The sequence below is a fragment of the Podarcis gaigeae genome, assembly GCF_964106915.1.
Source record: "Podarcis gaigeae genome assembly, chromosome: 10".
NCBI classification, from domain to species: domain Eukaryota; kingdom Metazoa; phylum Chordata; class Lepidosauria; order Squamata; family Lacertidae; genus Podarcis; species Podarcis gaigeae.
Window position 1 is genome coordinate 5,410,247 of NC_139686.1, and position 20,986 is coordinate 5,431,232.

At 47.2% G+C, this 20,986-nt stretch overlaps 1 protein-coding gene across 1 annotated transcript in view; it reads right to left on the reverse strand.

Annotated features, from left to right (window-relative positions):
* Nucleotides 1-20,986, reverse strand: part of LOC310825963 (uncharacterized protein) — a 49,160-nt gene that overhangs the window by 8,981 nt on the left and 19,193 nt on the right. The window contains exons 6-14 of the mRNA XM_083700253.1: nt 19,271-19,332; nt 17,201-17,335; nt 14,551-14,736; nt 12,634-12,736; nt 11,323-11,464; nt 9,630-9,813; nt 5,030-5,129; nt 2,920-3,038; nt 733-770 (exon numbers count right to left, since the gene is read on the reverse strand). Of these exons, the coding sequence (XP_083556379.1) occupies nt 733-770; nt 2,920-3,038; nt 5,030-5,129; nt 9,630-9,813; nt 11,323-11,464; nt 12,634-12,736; nt 14,551-14,736; nt 17,201-17,335; nt 19,271-19,332 (1,069 nt within the window). The remainder of the gene's footprint in view (nt 1-732; nt 771-2,919; nt 3,039-5,029; nt 5,130-9,629; nt 9,814-11,322; nt 11,465-12,633; nt 12,737-14,550; nt 14,737-17,200; nt 17,336-19,270; nt 19,333-20,986) is intronic.

Consider the following 20,986-nt stretch of genomic DNA (forward strand, 5'->3'; position numbering starts at 1 on the left):
TAAAAAACCAGAAGCCTCCCTACTGGTTATACTGGGTGAAGAGATACGAGGTATGATTAATGGGAAGAACGAATGCCCAGCCTCCCCACAAACAAATCAGAGCAAAAGCTCATTAAAGTCCAAATACCATTTAACCTCCCCGTAAGCTTTGTGCAAGCGAATCAGGATAAACACTGGTATCTGAAGAAGTGTGCATGCACATGAAGGCTTATAACAAGAACAAACTTAGTTGGTCTCTAAGGTGCTACTGGACATTTTTTAATTTTTATAAATATTTCAATTGCGTCAGACCAACACGGCTACCTACCTGAATCTAGAACCATGAAAGCCACCACATTGAGCTTCATGAAATGGTCTCTAAGGTGCTACTGGATAATTTTTAAATTTTATTACATAGCTCAATAAAAAGGTTTCTTTGAGAGGCTCATTTGAGTCGCAGGAGTTGCTTCCCGAAGCCTCATGCAGAGTTTTTTTTAATTATTATTATTTTCAGAAGCTACCAGGGAACTGGTGATCCGATCAGATGATGAACGACTCATGCATGGGGCTGCGTTAGAAAAATCGATCTGCCACAGTCAAGGATGAGGAAGACAGAGAGAATGTTATGCGCCTCTGGCACATGACGGAGTGGAATTTTGTGGCTCACAACAGCGCCAGCCAGCGAGGCTTCCCGTGACCAGAAGCAGTTCTGTTTGACAGGCAAATTAAAAGGATGAATGATAAGGTACTTACTCAACATGGCTGTAGTAAAGGGTCCCATTGTTCTCCATCTAAGAAGAGATAATAGAATTATCAGACCCTGCAGTGCCAGAAGTGATCCATTTGCAAATATTGTTATTCGTGGGACTGCCTTTGAAGACGGATCGGAAGCTTCAGCCGGTGCAGAATTTGGCAGCCAGTTTGCTCACCGAGGCAAGACTGTCTTTGGCACATAAGACCAATCCTGGCTCAATAGGTTGTCGATTAATTTCTGGGCCCAGTTCAAAGAGCTGGGTTTGACCTATAAAGTTTTAAGACCGCAGAACCTCAAGGTCAGCCTCTCTCCATATGAACTGAAAATAATAATAATAATAATAATAATAATAATAATAATAATAATAATAATAATAAATTTTATTTATACCCCCACACAAGAGCCGGGCTCAGGGCGGCTAACACCAGTAAAACTACAGTAAAAACATAATGGGGGGGGGAGGGAACCAATTTAAAATACAGGTTAAAATGCAATTTAAAATGCAGCCTCGTTTTAAAAGGCAAAACCATAAGGGGAGGGAAAACATAAGGGTCAGACTGAGTCCACACCAAAGGCCAGGTGGAACAGCTCTGTCTTGCATGCCCTGCGGAAAGATGTCAAGTCCCGCAGGGCCCTGGTCTCTTGGGACAGAGCATTCCACCAAGTTGGGGCCAGCACTGAAAAGGCCCTGGCCCTAGTTGAGACCAATCTAACCCCCTTGCGACTTGGGACCTCCAAAGCGTTGTCATTTGTGGACCTTAAGGTCCTCTGTGGGGCATACTGGCAGAGGCGGTCCTGTAGGTACGTGGGTCCTAGGCCGCATAGGGCCGCAAAGGTCAAAACCAGCACCTTCAACCTGACCCTGTACTCCACCGGGAGCCAGTGCAGTTGGTAAAGCACCAGACCCTGAGATCATCTTCGTGAGACGTCCAGATGGTGGCAAAACAAGGACGGGGCCTTTTCTGCATCGGCTCCCTGTTTGTGGACTGCTTGCCCGATGCCTTCATTTAAACTTCCTCTTTAACAAGGCTGATTGAACCATCTACATACAACCTTCTAGAGCAGATGGGTTGTTTTAATACATGTTGTTCTTTTATTGTAAGTCGCGAAGCTGCTTTGAGTTGCCATTGCAAAAAAAAAAAGGGGGCAACTAATAATTTTAATGAATAAATAATAATACTTTAATTAGGGGTATTTACATTATGACCCCTGCGCAATTTTTCCCTGCCCCCTTTTTGCTCTTATGTTATCTGATTTGCGATTTAAGCTGTAATCTGCCCTAAGGTCTCTTGATGAAGGGCGATATAGAAATGTTAATAGATAATAAAAGGAACTGTTTTTATACTTGGTAAACAGCTCAGCGAGTTATTTGGACTACTGCAATGCGCTCTACGTGGGGCTACCTTTGAAGGTGACCCGTAAACTACAACTAATCCAGAATGTGGCAGCTAGACTGGTGATTGGGAGCAGCCGCCGAGACCACATAACACCGGTCCTGAAAGACCTTCATTGGCTCCCAGTACGTTTCTGGGCACAATTCAAAGTGTTGGTGTTGACCTTGAAAGCCCTAAACGGCCTCGGCCCAGTATACCTGAAGGAGCGTCTCCACCCCCATCGTTCTGCCCGGACACTGAGGTCCAGCTCCGAGGGCCTTCTGGCAGTTCCCTCCCTGCGAGAAGCCAAGTTACAGGGAACCAGGCAGAGGGCCTTCTCGGTGGTGGCGCTCACCCTGCGGAACGCCCTCCCATCAGATGTCAAAGAGATAAACAACTACCTGACATTTAGAAGACACCTGAACGCAGCCCTGTTCAGGGAAGCTTTTAATGTGTGACATTTTGATGTATTTTTAATCTTTGTTGGAAGCCGCCCAGAGTGGTTGGGGAAACCCAGCCAGATGGGCGGGGTACAAATAAATTATTATTATTATTATTATTATTATTATTATTATTATTAATTTTGACTTTAAGCGGCATAGAAGTTAAATCGTCAACAACTCGGAACCCTAAGAAGCCAAAAACCCCTGCAGTGTCTGAAGAAACCAGCAACTCAGAATGCATCTGGGCTGTTTTTTGCCGCTGATATCCACTGCAGAGCAGCAAAGAGATTATGCCTGATTTATAGCCAACGCGGCTGGGACTGGTTGGTGAAATCCCAGCCCCATGTGGGGCCCAGAAGCTGCTGCTCACCAAGTCGAAGTGGCAGCTCTGGCAGACATAGTGCCCTGGTGGCTCTTGGGTGACGTTCTGGCATTCCCCGCAGACCAGCCTCCCGTAGACTTTGGAGAAGAGGGTTGGAGCGAACACACCTGGGGGGAAAGGACGAGCAAGAGGAGATCAGCCCCATCGCCTCCCAGGATCCGTCCAGCCCACATCTTTCCTCCTGACCCGAGTTTCCCATTTTCATTATGGTGGTCCCTTGGTTCTCAAACTTAATCCGTTCCGTAACCAAAGCGTTGCAAAACCAAGGCGCGCTTTCCCACAGAAAGTCATGCAAAACGGATTAATCCATTCCAGACTTTAAAAAAAATAAAAAATCCCTAAAACAGCAATTTAACATGAATTTTACTATCTAACGAGACTGTTGATCCATAAAAGGAAAGCAATAAATAATGTATGGCAGTCACACAATCAATCCATCGGGAGCTGAACTGGGTTCCACACAGTCACAAAAACAAAACAAAAAGGGCTGCGGAAACAAAAGCGCAAAATAAATAGCAAAAACAGACAGACCTCAGCGTGGCACTCAAAACGGAAGCGTAACACTCAAAACGGAGGATGTTCGGCTTCCAAAATAACTTCGCAAACTGGAACACTTACTTCCCGGTTTGCAGTGTTTGGGTTCCAAGGCGTTTGAGAACCAAGGTACCACTGTACTGTGTTGTTTTAATGGGATCATTTTCTAGCACATTTTAATATGGATGTTCAGGCTTATTGTGGTGGGTTAAGGCAATTCTGGCTGCTTTTCCCTCCTGGAGCAACAAAGGAAGAAGCTTGGGTTGGCCAAGTTAGACTTGCTAGCCTCAAAAAACCTGACAACAGCTATTTTTATATTCCCTGGTGTTACAAGACTGCTCAGGGGTTGGACTTATAAACAGGATAACGAGGCTGATTTATCTCTAATCTATATCTCAAAATTCTCCCATTGGTACTACAGTGGTACCTCGGGTTACATACACTTCAGGTTACATAGGCTTCAGGTTACAGACTCCGCTAACCCAGAAATAATACTTTGGGTTAAAAACTTTGCTTCAGGATGAGAACAGAAATTGCACGGCAGCAGCGGGAGGCCCCATTAGCTGAAGTGGTGCTTCAGGTTACGAACAGTTTCAGGTTAAGAACAGACCTCTGGAACGAATTAAGTGTGTAACCAGAGGTACCACTATAGGTGAGGTAGAAGATCTCCCCTGTTATATGCTCTATTGCCAGCTCTGTCAAAACTCCAGAAAGAGATTTTTTTGGAACAGATGCTGGCAGAACCCTGAAGTGAAAATATGTTGGCTGTTATCTGACTGCGACCTGCTTGTCACATACAAAACGGCCCCATTGGCTAAAGCCGCTAAATATATAAAAGGTACAATGCCGCAAACTTTACAGGCGATTCATTAATTTGACTTATTGTAAACGGGTGTGTATCTCTGGTTTTCTTTCATCAGGTTTTAATTGAACTTACTGGATCTGTTAAAACTAATCTGTAGTGGCTTTTAGTCAAACGCAATAAATGACTGGAAGTTGGGTAAGGCTATCAATGGCTCCCTCCTACATAGCTGTCAACTGTCCCTTATTTGGCGGGAAACTCCCTTATCCCAGCGCCATGTCCCGCTGCTGTCCCTTATTGATGATGTCCCTTAAATTTCCCGGGTTTCAAAGGAAGCAGCTCCTCTTCCTCCCTTCCTCCCTGCCGGCCAGGGAGGAGGGAGGCTCCAACTGGGTTGCTTTATTGGCTGCGTTGCTCACCCAATAAGGAGTCTAAGAACGACTGGGGGGGTGGAGCTTGCATGCCTTGTGCTGATCAAATCGGCTGTGTTGCCTGGGGACTCGCCTTTGCTCAGCGCTTCCCAGCAGAGAGGCGACGGTGGTTTTCCTTGCTGCATCCCCTTTGCCGGGTTGCTGTGCTGTGGGAACCACCACTTGAGGCTTTGTTTGGCTGCTGGCTGGGCTTTCTGCCTTTGGCTCAGAGGGGCTCAGAAGTCGAACATACCTGCACTCTGAAAATCCCTTATTTTGGCTGCTGGTCCCTTATTTTCAAATCTGTAAGTTGACAGCTATGCCCTCCTACCTACCTACCTCCGCAACTTACCTCCCACAGAGAGGAAGAGGAGGGCGGAGCTGACCCCGGCTGACCTGCTGTTGAATCTCTGCTCTTGGTGCCGAATGCCGCCAATCACCATGCACAGTCCCTAGAAGGAGAAAGAGAGAGAAGGATAGTGGCTCCATCCCTGCGTCCGCCAGCCTGACTTTGGAAGTGGCAGCGAGGAAGCAGAAAAACCTAGCTCTGCATTCTCCAAAATGCCTGTTATGTACTGAAGTTCTCACCCTGGGCCAGCAGGGGGATACTGTAGATAGTTATGCAAATAAGGGATTGAAAGTGACGTTCAGTGATTGGATAGTTTTAGAAAGTTGTTACAGTAACGTTGTTCTGGAGCTCTATATAAGCAGGCTGACTGAGGCCTTCAGTTCAGTTCTGTCCTGGCCTGTGAATAAACAAGAGCTGTTTGAAGAATCGCTGTGTCGTCTGATATGTTCACCCACAACTTAACACTGCCCACCCCCGAGAGATGGTACATTACCCCTGTGAAAATGGCAAAAATGTATAGGACAAGCTCCAATAAGTGTTGTAAATGCAAAGAGAAGAAGGGCCTGTTCAGGGAAGCTTTTAATGTTTGATGCATTACTGTATTTTAATTTTTTGTTGGAAGCTGCCCAGAGTGGCTGGGGAAGCCCAGCCAGATGGGTGGGGTATTATTTATTATTTATTATTATTTATTATTTATTATTTATTATTTATTATTATTATTAGTGGCAGGATTGCAAAATAACTAAAAGTTATTGGGGAATGATTTACAATGAAATGAAAAGAATGTTTAAGACATCTTTTGTTAAAAGACCAGAAGCTTTTCTGTTAGGTTGGCCAAATTCTGTGCAACTGCCATAAAACGTAGTCATTATCATAGCTGTCAACTTTTCCCTTTTCTTGTGAGGAATCCTATTCGGAATAAGGGAATTTCCCTTTCAAAAAGGGAAACGTTGACAGCTATATGGTAAGCACAGCTTGTTCCCTAAGGCCTTGAATGACAATTTCAGGTTGTATTTTAGTGATTTAAATTACCGTATTTTTTGCTCTATAAGACTCACTTTTTCCCTCCTAAAAAGTAAGGGGAAATGTGTGTGCGTCTTATGGAGCGAATGCAGGCTGTGCAGCTATCCCAGAAGCCAGAACAGCAAGAGGGATTGCTGCTTTCACTGCGCAGCGATCCCTCTTGCTGCTCTGGCTTCTGAGATTCAGAATATTTTTTTTCTTGTTTTCCTCCTCCAAAAACTAGGTGCGTCTTAAGCTAAGGCTCTGAAAAGACTCAACATGGAGGCCAAATGGCCGAAATATTGGGAGATATTAGAACATGATGGAGATACATGGAGATTGCAGAGTTTCGAGAAATTAAAAGAAAGTGCGAGACTGGCTACACTATTACCAAATCAGAGAGGTCTTTAATATGGACAAGAAATTAGGTTTCCAGGTGGGAAAATCGAAATTAGAAACGGAATTGTTAGAACCTAAAACTAAGGTACTGTCAAGAATGTACAACTTGCTGTTAAAATGGAATACTCAGGATGAAACGGTCAAATCAGCTATGATTAAGTGGGCACAAGACATTGGTTATAATATTATGTTTGCTGACTGGGAACGGTTATGGACCACTGGTATGAAATTTACGGCATGTAATGCCTTGAAAGAAAATATTATGAAAATGATTTACAGGTGGTACATGACACCAGTCAAGCTTGCAAAGATATATCATTTGCCTGACAATAAGTGTTGGAAATGTAAGGAAACTGAGGGAACATTCTTTCACCTCTGGTGGACGTGCCCAAAGGTAAAGGCTTTCTGGGAAATGATCTATAATGAACTGAAAAAGGTATTTAAGTATACCTTCCTTAAGAAACCAGAGGCCTTCCTCTTGGGCATTGTTGGCCAGAAGGTGTTAAAGAAGGATAGAACCTTTTTTATGTATGCAACAACAGCAGCAAGAATACTTATTGCAAAGTATTGGAAGACACAAGATTTGCCCACCTTGGAAGAATGGCAGATGCAATTGATAGACTACATGGAATTGGCAGAAATGACTGGCAGAATCCGAGACATGGGAGAAGAACAAACAGAAGAAGAATGGAAGAAATTTAAAGATTATCTGCAAAACATTGTAAATTATTTGAATGTTAAAGTGATGCAGGATAGTGAGATAATGTGGCATTAGTGACAAAGCTGAAAGGAATGTGTAAAGATGTTTTATGAGTAACAAGTAAAGAAACACAGTTAAATTAATCAAATGATGGGGGATTAGAAGATAAGTGGACAGCAGTGGGAATGGTTAATTTAAAAGAAATTAAGAAATATTAAAATTAGTCAAAATAGAGGAAGAATTTGCTGAAACTAAATTGGAAATTTGAATACAGAAAAGGGAGTTGTGAGGAAGTCAGGAAAGTAAGTTATATGAAATTAAGAGTTGAACTTATATATTTTTGTTTGGTTTTTGTGTTTTTTATCGTTTATTTGTTGTTGTGTTGTTTTGTCTTGTTTGTTATTATAAAATCTGTTGAAACTTTAATAAAAATCTTTTTTAAAAAAACAAAAACTAGGTGCGTCTTGTGGTCTGGTGCGTCTTATAGAGCGAAAAATACGGTATATATTTCTAATTGCTGCTATATCTGTATTGCCCCTGTTAAACCCAACTGTAAATTCAAATGTATCCCTATCGTGTTTTATGAGATTGTATGTGAGCTGGAACTGGTCTGTAACCGAAATAATAAAATTATTATTATTATTTCTGTTGGGTATTACAGGGCAAGACTTGCCAAAAGGATGTAAAAAACTATTTATGTATGCCACAACGGCGGCTAGGATGTTAGATGGAAGGACGATAAGATACCAACGAAAGAAGAATGGCAAGAAAAGCTGATGGAATATGCTGGAGTGGCGAAACTAACTGGAAAACTAAGAGACAAGGCCAATAGAGATTTTAAGGAGGACTGGGAACCGTTTATGTTATATCTAAAGAATTATTGTAAAGAAGTGGACTTACTAGCACTTCTTTAAACACTTACAATTAAGAAAACGTGTAAAAAATTAAGATGTAATAATGGGAAAATAACAAAGGGTAAGATGCAATGTGGAGATATGGTATAAAATTGTTTGTTATTGTTATAATTGATCAAATCCCTATCGTGTTTTATGACTTCACTGATATTGTATGTGAGCTGGAACTGGTCTGTAACTGAAATAATAAAATTGTTGTTGTTGTTGTTGTTGTTGTTGTTGTTGTTGTTGTTGTTGTTATAAAAGCCAGGCAGTGTCTGTGGGTCTCAAACCGCTGGAAGCGATTAGGGGATCTAAGCAATTGCTTTGGTCGATGGAACCGCTGGGCTGAGCTGGCTCATAAAAATATATATTTTAAGTAAAACAAACAAACTGCCCACCCCCAGCAAAAAAAATGTTGCTGGGAGTCCCAAATGCCACCATCCCCGGTCTGCGTTGCCAATGAACTTGGCCCCGTAGCCGTGCAGATCTCTGAGCAGAGGCGTCACATGCTGAGAAGGCCTCATTACTGTCAGCAATCGTGTTGCAGCATTCTGCACTCAATGCAGCCTGTGGATCAAACACAAGAGAAGCCCCATGTAGCGGACATTGCAGTAACGCAGCAGAACTCGGCGCAACGGCAGAGCACCTCCCCTCTGGTTTTTCATTGTGCAACTTTGCCCAAGTCTGTTGTTGTTTAGCAGATCCATTATGGTCGGGGAATAATGTGTCGCGAGGTCGGGGACGGGACCACTGTGGAACCAGGCTGGGAACTCCATTCGGCTTGCAGAAAAGGGGACCCTTATTCTAGTACAGCCTTCCCCAAGCTAATGCGGCGAGAGGAGGAGTCTAGTAAATTCACCAATTAATTAATTACAGTCATACCTTGGGATGAATATGCTTCAGGCTGAGCGTTTTCGGGTTGCGCTCTGCAGCGACCCGGAAGTAATGGAACGCGTTACTTCCGGGTTTTGCTGCTTGCGCAGATGCTCAAAATGATGTCACGCGCATGCCCGGAAGTAGCGAAACGCGACCCGCGCACGCGCAGTCATGTCTTACGTTCCTTTCAGGATGCGAACGGGGCTCCGGAACGGATCCCGTTCGCATCCAGAGGTACCACTGTAAATCAAAGGGGCATGCAAATGTTACGAAACCAATAAAGTAAAAAAAAAAAAAAACCCTTCCCACGGCCGAAAGCTCCCCTGTTCCGCTTGCAGATTTCAGTTACAGAATTCAGAATTTCAGGCCAGAAGGAACAGTCCCGACAGATATGAGGGGATTGGGAACTAGGGGACGAGACAGAGAAGCCACGAATTCCAAGAGGGAAGATGATAGATAGATAGATAGATAGATAGATAGATAGATAGATAAATAAATAAATAAATGTTATTGTTATTGATTGATTGATTGATTGATTGATTTATACCCCGCTCATCTGTCTGGGTTTCCCCAGCTCCTCTGGGTGGCTCCCAATAGAACATTCAAAACATGATAAATACATCAAACATTAAAAACTTCCCTAAACAGGGCTGCCTTCAGATGTTTTCTAAAAGTCAAAAGTAGTTGTTTATTTCAAGTGTCTGGATGGGCACTCGAGGGCTGGACTCACTGGGATGAAAAGGACACAGCCCAGCAGGGTCCCCGTCAAGGCGGACTTGACGATTTCCTCGTAGCACTTGTTCTTTTCTCGGGCGCCTTTGATGAGGGCCGTGATGTAGAAAGTGAGCTCCGTGATTGAGCCGAACGTGGCGTTGACCACAGCCCCCACCGCGAAGTTGCTCTGGGCTGAGATGCTGTAGGAGAAACAGACAATGTCCATGAGGTGAAGTCGCTGGCCCTTAGCATCATCAGAAGAGCCTTGGGGTCCCTCATAACTCAGCCATTCTACAAGGTGTGACCAGAAAGCTCGGTGAATGGTCCATAGCTGTCAACCGTCCCTTATTTGGCGGGAAAGTCCCTCATCCCAGCGCCGTGTCCCACTGCTCTCCCTTATTGATGATGTCCCTAAAATTCCCTGGGTTTCAAAGGAAGCAGCTCCTCTCCCTCCCTCCCTGCCGGCCAGGGAGGAGGGAGGCTCCAACTCTGTTGCTTGGCTGTGTTGCTCACCCAATAAGGAGTCTAAGATCGACAGGGGGGTGGAGCTTGCATGCCTTGTGCCGATCAAATCGGCCGCATTGCCTGGGGACTCGCCTTTGCTCAGCGCTTCCCAGCAGAAAGGCGACGGTGGTTTTCCTTGCTGCATCCCCTTTGCCAGGTTGCTGCGCTGTGGGAACCACCGCTTGAGCCTTTGTTTGGCTGCTGGCTGGGCTTTCTGCCTTTGGCTCAGAGGGGCTCAGAAGTCGAACATACCTGTGCCCAGAAAATCCCTTATTTTGGCTGCTGATCCCTTATTTTCAAGGCTGCTGGTCCCTTATTTTCAAATCTGTAAGTTGACAGCTATGGAATGGTCACAGAAATCGGACAGCGAGAAATACAGTCATACCTCGGGTTACAGACGCTTCAGGTTGTGTTTTTTCAGGTTATGGACGCTCCAAAACCCAGAAGTACCGGAAAGGGTTACTTCCGGGTTTCAGAGGTCGCACATGCGCAGAAGCGCCGAATCACAATCCGCGCGTGCATAGACACACCACTGCGAGTTGCAAATGTGCATCCCGCACGGATCACGTTCGCAACCCAAGCGTCCACTGTATTCGAACACACAATCCGCATCACAAACGCACAAAATGCTCACAATTGTGTACAGAGACGAAGCTGTAACTCAAAAGACAGTGTGTGAGTGGTTGTGAAGGGCGGCAAACCATCAAAGATGACCCTCAGTCTGGCAGACCGCCGGCGAGCAGAACGGCAGCAAATGTCAATACGAGATTGTGAGTTATTGATGAGGGATCGGCGTTTGTCTGAATGATGGCGGAAGAATTGCATATTCCGTGTGAAATCGTTACTGAGGTTACTGAGTTGTCCCACCCTCCATATTCTCCCACCGGATTTCTTTCTTTTTCCAAAACTGAAATCTGCACTGAAAGGGCAAAGATTTCCCAACATTTCACACGTCCAAGCTGCTGTGACGAGGGAACTGAAAGCAGTACGAAAAGAGGACTTCTCCAGAAGTTTCCAACACTTCTACAAACGTTGTCAACGGTGCGTTGTATCGGAGGGGGCCTAATTTGAAGGCCTGTAAGGTTGTAAGTTCTAATATTTCTCGCTGTCCGATTTCTGTGGCCATTCACCGAACTTTCCGGTCACACCTTGTATGATCCCATGATTCTAGATCTCACGGTTAATTCTTTCTTAACGCCTCTTACCTGGCAATTGCCATGCCTATGTAGTACGAGAGGGGCATGATGGAGAGCAGCGCCAAGGTAAACTTCACCACAGAGCTGGTGTAATGGTTGTGCTTATCCGCGTAGCCCAGAACTAGAGTCACAATAACCAAAGGGAGCAGATCTGACGAGAGGTATTGAAAGGAAAAACGTGCGTATTTTCTTTTGAGCGGCATCAACTGCACAGGAGGTTTCCCTGAGAAACAGCCGCCCAGAGTGGCTGGGGAAACCCAGCGAGATTGGCGAGGTACAAATAATAATAATAATAAATAATAATAATAATAATAATAATTACTATTCCTCCTGGGAAGATGAAGCCAAGGAGGTGCTAGGAATACAATGACCGGCTGAGGCCGAGCTGCAAGTGCAAGCGTTGAATTAGACAGCAGAGCCAGAGTTTTGACACTCTCCCTATCAACGCTCCTGCTTTAACCAAAACAGGTTTCTAGTCCTTATGGAGGACATTAAAACTTCAAAACCTTGGGGCTGCACCTGGGGCCTGATCTGAGCCAAGGCTCCTCTGGAGGCCCGTTGCAAAGTCAAGAGTTCCCTTAAGCATGTGCAGAGTGTGCAACCTCTTTGTTTAAAGATGAGCAAGGAGGTTTTTCAGAACGGTTGATACGCTACGATAATCTTTATTGTCAGTGTCCCATACAGAACAACGAAATTGAAAAAATCTACATCAGGCATTCAAAAACCAACAAACCTGCTATCCCAGCTATCCCAACCTGGTTAGCACCTAAAAACTCTGATACCCCATAATTAAATATAATATACTCCCATAGACTTACACTGTGTTTAAAACCAAAATTGCATTTGGATAGAAACTGTTTCTCAGGTGGCTAGTCCTAGTCTTTATAACCCTGGACCTTCTTCCAGAAGGCAGAAGCTGAAAGAGATCATTTCCGGAGGGCGCACTATCCTGCGCTATCTCTGCCGCTTTCTTATGATACCTAGAAGCATAGATTTGATCCAAGGTGGGAAGAGTGCACCCAGTTATTCTCTCCGCAGTCTTTACAACCTTGGACAAGTAGCTGTGTTCAGCTCTGTCCAGGTTTTGCTCCTCAGCTCTCGCTACATCTGCAGAAGCCACTCCGCGCAGAAAACCCATCTGTTTTGCTTAAAAGATTCAGTCTGCTCAATTTTATTTTATTTTTTTAAAATGCAACGCAATTGAGGTTTATAAGTCAAGGAGGGGCATCACTGCATTCAAGAGAGACCCAGATCCACAGCTCTCGCGCAAACCTCACTCCCAAGGAGGCAAAGCCCAAAGCAACAACACCGAAAGGATACTGACGGCAAATACATTGATCCCATCCACGGCGTATTTGTAGTAATAAGCGTTCACAGCCCGGTAGCAGCAAAGGAGCACTTCAGCGTCGAGGGGAACTTCTGTCTGCAGACGACAGAGCCAAGAGACCATCAGTTGACGCCAGTCAATGCACAAGGCTGCTAAAACGGGTCAGCAACTTAAGGCCCATGGGCCACAAGTGCATAGCTGTCAAGTGTCCCTCATTTGAAGGGACAGTCCCTTATTCCAGCGCCATGTCCCGCTGCTGTCCCTTATTGATGGATGTCCCTTAAATGATGTCCCTTAAATGATGCCCCTTAAATTTCAAAGGAAGCAGCTCCTCTCCCTCTCTCCCTGCCGGCCAGGGAGGAGGGAGGCTCCAACTGTGTTGCTTGGCTGTGTTGCTCACCCAATAAGAAGTCTAAGAACGACTGGGGGGTGGAGCTTGCATGCCTTGTGTGTGGCTAGTTAATGCAAGCTGAGGGGGTTTTTGAATGCTGGACGCCATTTTGTTGCACGTGCTGCTGCAAACTTTGCAGTGCAAAGCCAGGCCGGGGAGCCATCTTAAGTTGAGGCTGCATAGGCCTTGTGGTGCATGTGATTCAGATTCTATTCAGTTGAACCTCTGGTTACCAAGTTGGTTGGATGGTGTTCTCGAAGCTACCAGCATGGGTTTGACCAGACTGCAGGAGGAAAGGAAGACTGGTGTGCCTGGAACAGGTGAGGCTGCAGGTCCCTTATTTTCAAGGCTGCTGGTCCCTTATTTTCAAGGCTGTAAGTTGACAGCTATGCAAGCAGCCCATGGGGGTCGTTTAACCGGCGCATGGACCCCCGCCACCCGCTTGGTCAGTTGGCTCCCGTGTGCTGCACTAAACCGGCGTGGAACAGAGTGGGGACCGCGTTCTGCGACGCTGGCCGGCTTCCCATTGGTTGCAGGAAGCTCCTGCAGCCCATGAGAAGCTGTGCATGCCTCCTCCGCGCCGGAAATAGCCTTTATGCGTGCGCGCGCGCGCGCACCAGCCCATTGCAGCGTCTGTGGGACCATGAACCGGCCCAAGCCACAAAAACGTTGCCAACGCCTGTGCTAAAGCTTCAGTTCCGGGGTAGGGACTGTGTGAATTGTGTGTGTTTGCCCTGGGATGTTGTAACATAAAAAGATAAAGGGACCCCTGACCATTAGGTCCAGTCGCAGACGACTCTGGGGTTGCGGCGCTCATCTCACTTTACTGGCCGAGGGAGCCGGCGTACAGCTTCCGGGTCATGTGGCCAGCATGAGTAAGCCACTTCTAGCGAACCAGAGCAGCGCACAGAAATGCCGTTTACCTTCCTGCCAGAGTGGTACCTACTTATCTACTTGCACTTTGATGTGCTTTCAAACTGTTAGGTTGGCAGGAGCAGGGACCGAGCAACGGGAGCTCATCCTGTAGCGGGGATTCGAACCGCCAACCTTCTGATTGGCAAGTCCTAGGTTCTGTGGTTTAACCCACAACGCCACCCGCGTTGCAACACAAGCACACACACAAAAAAGCCAGCTGGATCAGGGCAATAGCCCATACAGTCCAGCATCCTGTTCTCGCAGGGGCCGAACCGAAGGGAAATATGCAACAGGATCCGAGCATGAGAGCAACCCTCTTCTTCTGGGGTTTCCTACAAGTGGGATCAAGAAGCATTGCCCTCTCCTCATCTGTGATCCTCTTTTAAATCCATCCCAGCTGGTGGTCATGCCTGTCTCCGGTGGCAGGTAGTTCTGCAGGCTAACAACGAACCGTGTGACGAAATATCTTTGTTTATCTGCTCGGATAATTCTCCAAAGTTCTACCCTTCCTCGCTTGACTTTATGCTAAAAAGCCACAAGCCTTTCTCCACGGAGGCCCTGCCCTCTGCAACGTCCGCGGCCCCTGCCCTGCCAACACCTTTACCTTCCGCAGCTGCTGGACGTGGACCTGCTCTGGGGGCAGGAGGAGGACCTTGGTGACAGTGCGGCCGTTCATCTTGGCCACGGGGATGATGAAGACGAGGAGCCAGCAGACGAAGCAGATCAGCCCGTGGGCGAGAGAGAGGAGCGGGTAGCCCAAAAGGAGCCAGACGTAGGTGCTGGGACGCCGCTGGGGAGAAATGGGGAATGGGAGGGATCAGTGAGCGGGGAGAGCTTCCCCACAGCAGATCAGAAACACACAGGGGCCGAACCACAGAACTGTAGAGGTGAAAGGGGCCGCCAAGGGCCATCTAGTCCAGCCCTCCCGCATGACAGGAATCACAGCTAAAGACTCCTTGGCAGATGATGATAATAATAATAATAATAATAATAATAATAATAATAATAATAATAATAATAATTTATAAGCAGCCCATCTGGCTGGGTTTCCCCAGCCACTCTGGGCAGCTTCCAACGAAGTATTAAAATGCAGTGGTCTGTTAAACATTAAAAGCTTCCCTTCCCTGGTAGTTGTTGTTCTCTTTGACATCTGATGGGAGGGCGTTCCATAGGGCAGGTGCCACTACCGAGAAGGTCCTCTGCCTGGTTCCCTGTAACTTGGCTTCTCGCAGGGAGGGAACTGCCTGAAGGCCCTCGGAGCTGGACCTCAGTGTCCGGGCAGAACGATGGGGATGGAGATGCTCCTTCAGGTATACAGGACCGAGGCCGTTTAGGGCGTTAAAGGTCAGCACCAACACTTTGAATTGTGCTCGGAAACGTACTGGGAGCCAATGTAGGTCTTTCAAGACTGGTGTTATATGGTCTCAGCGGCCGCTCCTATTCCCTAGTCCAGTTGCCGCATTCTAGATTAGTTGAAGTTTCTGGGTCACCTTCAAAGGTAGCCCCACAAAGAGCACATTGCAGTAATTCAAGAGAGATATCTAGAGCATGCACCACTCTGGCGAGACAGTCTGCGGACAAATAGGGTCTCATCCTGCGTACCATATGGAGCTGGTAAACAGCTGCCGTGGACACAGAATTGACCAGCACCTCCATGGACAGCTGTGAGTCCAAAATGACTCCCAGGATGGGCACCCAAGCTCTGTTTTATTTTTTAAAATATAACTCTATTAAATTTTCCGTTTTAGAATTTACAATACTCACCTAAACATCCTGAAAATATCAATGACTTCCCTTCTTCTCTTTCCATGGTTCATTTTACATATCATAAATCCCTGCATATTTTAGGTAAATTAAACTGTTCAGTATTCCATTACTACATCCATCCAAACTTGTTTACACTGCTGAATTTATCTTAATGCTGCCAGCGTTTTCAAGTGTACAGTAGACCCTCGGGTTATGTTAAGTAAGTAAGTAATTTTATTTACGGCCATAGGCCCATACAGGTGACTCGGGTTATGTTACTCTTGAGTCATTTAAACTTTGGGTTGCCAAAGTGGCAAACCCAGAAGTATTTTTCCGGCTTTCGCCACTTGCACATGCGCAGAAACGCTCTATCGCGCCGTGCACATGCGCAAAAGCGGCACCTCTGGATAAGGATTTTTCGGGGTACGCACAGACCCCCAGAATGAATTAAATTCATACCCAGAGGCTCCACTTTAAACAATTTCCCCCCATATACCGTATTTTTCACTCTATAGGACGCACCAGATGATAAGACGCACCTAGTTTGGGGGGGAGGAAAACAAGAGAAAAAAATATTTTGAATCCCAGAAGCCAGAACAGCAAGAGGGATCTGGCTTCTGGGATACCATGTGGCTGTTCTGGCTTCTGGGATAACCGCGCCAAGCCTCTTCAGGGCAGCAGGATGAAGGCTCCCCCTACCCAAAGAGTCTGCGCAGGGCGAAGGCAGAAGCCAGGGCAGGTGCGTCGCTGAAGAGGCGCTGCGCAGTTCCCCCTCTCCTGCGAAGGAGAGGCGCTGCGCAGAGGGAGAACTGCGCAGCGCCCCTTCAAGTGAAGCTGGAGAAGGAACAGGAGACCCTTCTCTTCCTCCTCCGGCTTCCAGGCTTCCAGGCAGGTGCGTGGCTGAAGCCTTTGGAGCGCAGCGGGAACTCGTGCTGCACTCCAAAGGCTTCGGGTTCCTTTGGCTGAAGCCGGGAGAGTCTTGCAGAACAGCAAGAGGGATTGGTGCGCACCGACCCCTCTCGCTCTCCAGGCTTCAGCAAAAGCAGCAGGAAGCCTCCGGAGCGTGGGGGGAGCTCTCCCTCTGTGCTTCGGAGACTTCGCGTTGCTATCGCTGAAGCCAAGGAGCCTGCATTCGCTCCGTAGGATGCACACACATTTCCCCTTCATTTTTGGAGGGGAAAAAGTGCATCCTATAGAGTGAAAAATACAGTATTCAACAAACATTTTCCAATCTTCTTTAAACGTACGTTCTTCTTGTTCTCTGATTCTATACGTTACGTCCGCAAGCTGCACATATTTCACCAGCTTCAGTTACCATTCTTCTTTAGTTGGGACCTCACTCGTTTTCTCCAACCTCTGTTTTAAAACATCCAGTGGGGGGGGGAGTCTGCCCCCTCTCCTTTAAGGATTCTTGAGCTGTGATTTCTGCATTCCAGGGGGCTGAAATAGATGGCCTTTGGGGGTCCCTTCGAACTCTACAATTCTAGGAAAGCAGCACCCCACCTTACCCAGTGCGCTGCACTCTCCTCGCAAGCCGACTCCTGGCGGGCGACAAGGGGAGTCGTCTCCTTCACCTCGTTCACTTCCGCGATGGCGTCGTATTTGCTGAACTTCATGTTGCAGTTCCGGTGGTAAGTTTTCGTCTGCGAGATGCAGGAGTTGAGAAAGAAGTTAGGGGAGGGAAAGGGAGCTTCCCAAATCAGAGCCCAAGACTTTATTTTTACTGCCGGAACCGGTTTGCAAAAAATGTGTACATTAGGCAAAATATTATAATAATAAAATAACAACAACAATAGATTACAAATCACCTTTCACATTACAGTTATACCTCGGCTTATAGACGCTTCAGGTTGCGTTTTTTCGGGTTACAGACGAGCCGAAACCCGGAAGTACCAGAATGGGTTACTTCCGGGTTTTGAGGTCGCGCATGCACAGAAGCATTAAATCACACTTTGTGCATGCACAGAAGCACTGGATCACAACCCGCACGCGCAGACGTGCCGCTGCAGGTTGTGAACGTGCATCCCGCACGGATCACGTTCGCAACCCAAGCGTCCACTGTAGACTTAAGGCGATTTGCCAACACACAACAAAACTAAACACAGCCGTACCTCTGTTTTCCAACAACTTAGCTCTCAAACGTTTTGGCTCCCAAACGCCGCAAACCCGGAAGTGAGTGTTCCTGCTTCCGAACGTTCTTTTGGAAGCCGAACTTCCGAAGGGGCTTCAGATTGGCTGCAGGAGCTTCCTGCGGCCAATCGTAAGCCACGCTTTTGTTTCCAAACCCTTTGGAAGTCGAACAGCCTTCCGGAACGGATTCTGTTCAACTCCCAAGGTACGGCTGTATAGGTTTTAAAACCGCATTTGAGGTAGTCTGTGCTGGAGGTGGTAGAGTCCTCACAAAGATGTGTTATCATTGTACATTTCTTCTAATAAACATACGGTAGATTCTGGCGTATTAGGTGACTGGGCATATAAGACGACCCCCAACTTTTGCTGTTCAATTTTAGAGTTTTAGAGTTATAGAGTTTGAGCGCCGCTAGGGGCACATCACACACCCCTCCGCTACCTCTGCTGTCGCAGCAGCAGCCCGAGGCAAGGCGTTTGGCGGGTGGGCGAGCGAGCGAGCGAGCGCTCGGAAGGACTTTCTGCGTCCCCTTCTGTGGGGAGGGAGGAGGAGCAACGGCAGAAGGGGTGCAACTGTTCAACGGCTCCCTCTCCTTCTTCCCAACGTGCATACCTGGTGTATAAGACGCCCCCCGACTTTTGGGGTGATTTTCCAGGGATAAAAAGTAGTCTTGTATGCCGGAACATACGGTATTTTTGCAAGCAATTCTCTCCCCCCCCCCCAATGTATTTTCGTACTAAGCAATTTCATACACATGGCTAAGCAATTTTTTAAACAGCAGTACAGAATTCGGAGAAATGAACATTTCAAATGGCCTCGCTCCTGTATACCTGAAGGAGCGTCTCCACCCCCATCGTTCTGCCCGGACACTGAGATCCAGCTCCGAGGGCCTTCTGGCGGTTCCCTCACTGCGAGAGGCCAAGTTACAGGGAACCAGGCAGAGGGCCTTCTCGGTGGTGGCACCTGCCCTGTGGAACGCCCTCCCTTCAGATGTGAAGGAAATAAGCAGCTATGTTCTCTTTAAAAGACATCTGAAGGCAGCCCTGTTTAGGGAAGTTTTTAATATTTAATGCTGTATTGTTTTTAACACTTGATTGGAAGCCGCCCAGAGTGGCTGGGGAAACTGAGCCAGATGGGCGGGTATAAATAATAAATTATTATTATTATTATTATTCAAAGGCCAGCTGTGTTTTGGCCTGCATATTCTTTCCAGAAGTGACCGTAAGGCGAGGACCGAAATCACCCCCCACCCCAGAGGAGCAGGCAGGTTTCACCTCACAAACCACGACCTCCTTATTCCCTCCCTCTGCCCTAAAGTCACGCAGCTTCCTCAGCCGCCATTTTTGGCCGGCACCTCTCAAAAACGCCCGAAGTCGCTGTTCTGCAAAAATCAACGGCTGCAGGCTATGTCCTGGACAGACGGCTGCCAGCTTCCGTTTGGGTCTCCTACCTTTTGAATGACTTTCCCAAACGGCCAGAGGAAATATCCCGCAAGTTTCCAACACAGCTTACCTGCGGAGGGGAGAAAGACGGGTGAGGTTCCGGAGCAAAGAAATAATAATACAGTGGTGCCCCGCAAGACGAATGCCTCGCAAGACGGGAAACCCGCTAGACGAAAGGGTTTTCCGTTTTGGAGGCGCTTCGCAAAACGAATTTCCCTATGGGCTTCCTTCGCAAGACGAAAATGTCTTGCGAGTTCCTGCGGGGTTTTTTCCCTTCCCCCCTTTTCCTAAGCCGCTAAGCCACTTATCAGCTGATCCGCTGATAAGCCGCTTAACAGCTGATCGCTAAAAGCCGCTAAACCGCTAATAGCGCGAATCCGCTAAGCTGTCAATGGGCTTGCTTCGCAAGATGAAAAAACCACTATACGAAGAGCCTCACGGAACGGATTAATTTCGTCTTGCGAGGCACCACTGTAATAATAATAATAATAAATAATAATAAATTTTATTTATATCCCGCCCTCCCCAGCCGAAGCTACCCCTTTCTGTAGGCTGGGGCAAAATCCATTAGGCAAATGGATTCCTTCTTAATTTAAACCAGCCCAGGGGGTGGTTCTTGTTGCCGTCTTCCTCTTCTCCATAAATCTCAGGGATGCCCCTTGCAGAACTCGTCAAGGAAGAGGACAGGGACAAAAATCAGAATTTGCTGGCTCCACCTATTATTCTAAGTTTTTTTGGGGGGGGGCTGGAGCTCCAACTGTCATGACCCGCCCCCCCCCTTCTCAACCAGCAATGTGGTCTGGGCAACCCTTTGACCTTCTTCACTGGGGTTGCCCCACAAGGGATCAGCACGTTTATTTTTCAAAAAATTAACAACTACATCTCAGATTTTGATTAAAATGTGGGTTACAGACACTGTGGGTTGCGTGATTTCGGGTTGCGCATGGCACCAAACCTGGAAGTACTGGAATGGGTTACCGTATTTTTCGCTCCATTGGACGCACCGGACCATAGGACACACTGGACCATAGGAGGGGGAGAACAGGGAAAAAATTTTTTTTTCTTGTTCTCCCCCTCTAAAACAAGGTGCGTTCAAGGTACATTCACCAGAGCTTGTGGGGCTGGCGGTGAGGGGAAGCGCTGCTTTCCCCCACCGCCAGCCTCAAAGATCCCTGAAGCCTTTGGAGCGCAGAGCCCCGCTGCCCTGGAGAGGCTTTGCGCGCAGCCGTCCCCAAGCTAGAAGAGCGAGACGGAGCCCTCCGTCTCTCTGTTCTGGCTTGGGAACAGCCTTGCTAGCCTCTGCAGGACAGCAGGGTGAAGGCACCCCGCTGCCCTAGAGAGGCTTTGGGTGCAGCCGTCCCCAAGCTAGAGCAGCGAGACGGAGCACTCCGCAGTGCTCTGTCTTCCTGTTCTGGCTTTGGGCTTAGCGGCGCAGCCTGCATTCGCTCTATAGGACGCGCACACATTTCCCCTTAATTTTTGGAGGGGAAAATGTGCGTCCTATAGAACGAAAAATACGGTACTTCCCGGTTGCAGTGCTTGCGCATGCGCATAAACGCTAAATCACACTTTGCACATGCGCAGAAGCACCGAATTGCGACCCACGCATGCGCAGACACGTGGGTCACGGGTTGCGAACGCTGCGGGTTGTGAACATGCCTCCCGCACGGATCATGTTCATAACCCGAGCGTCCACTGTACTGGATTATCTCACGTGCCAAAGT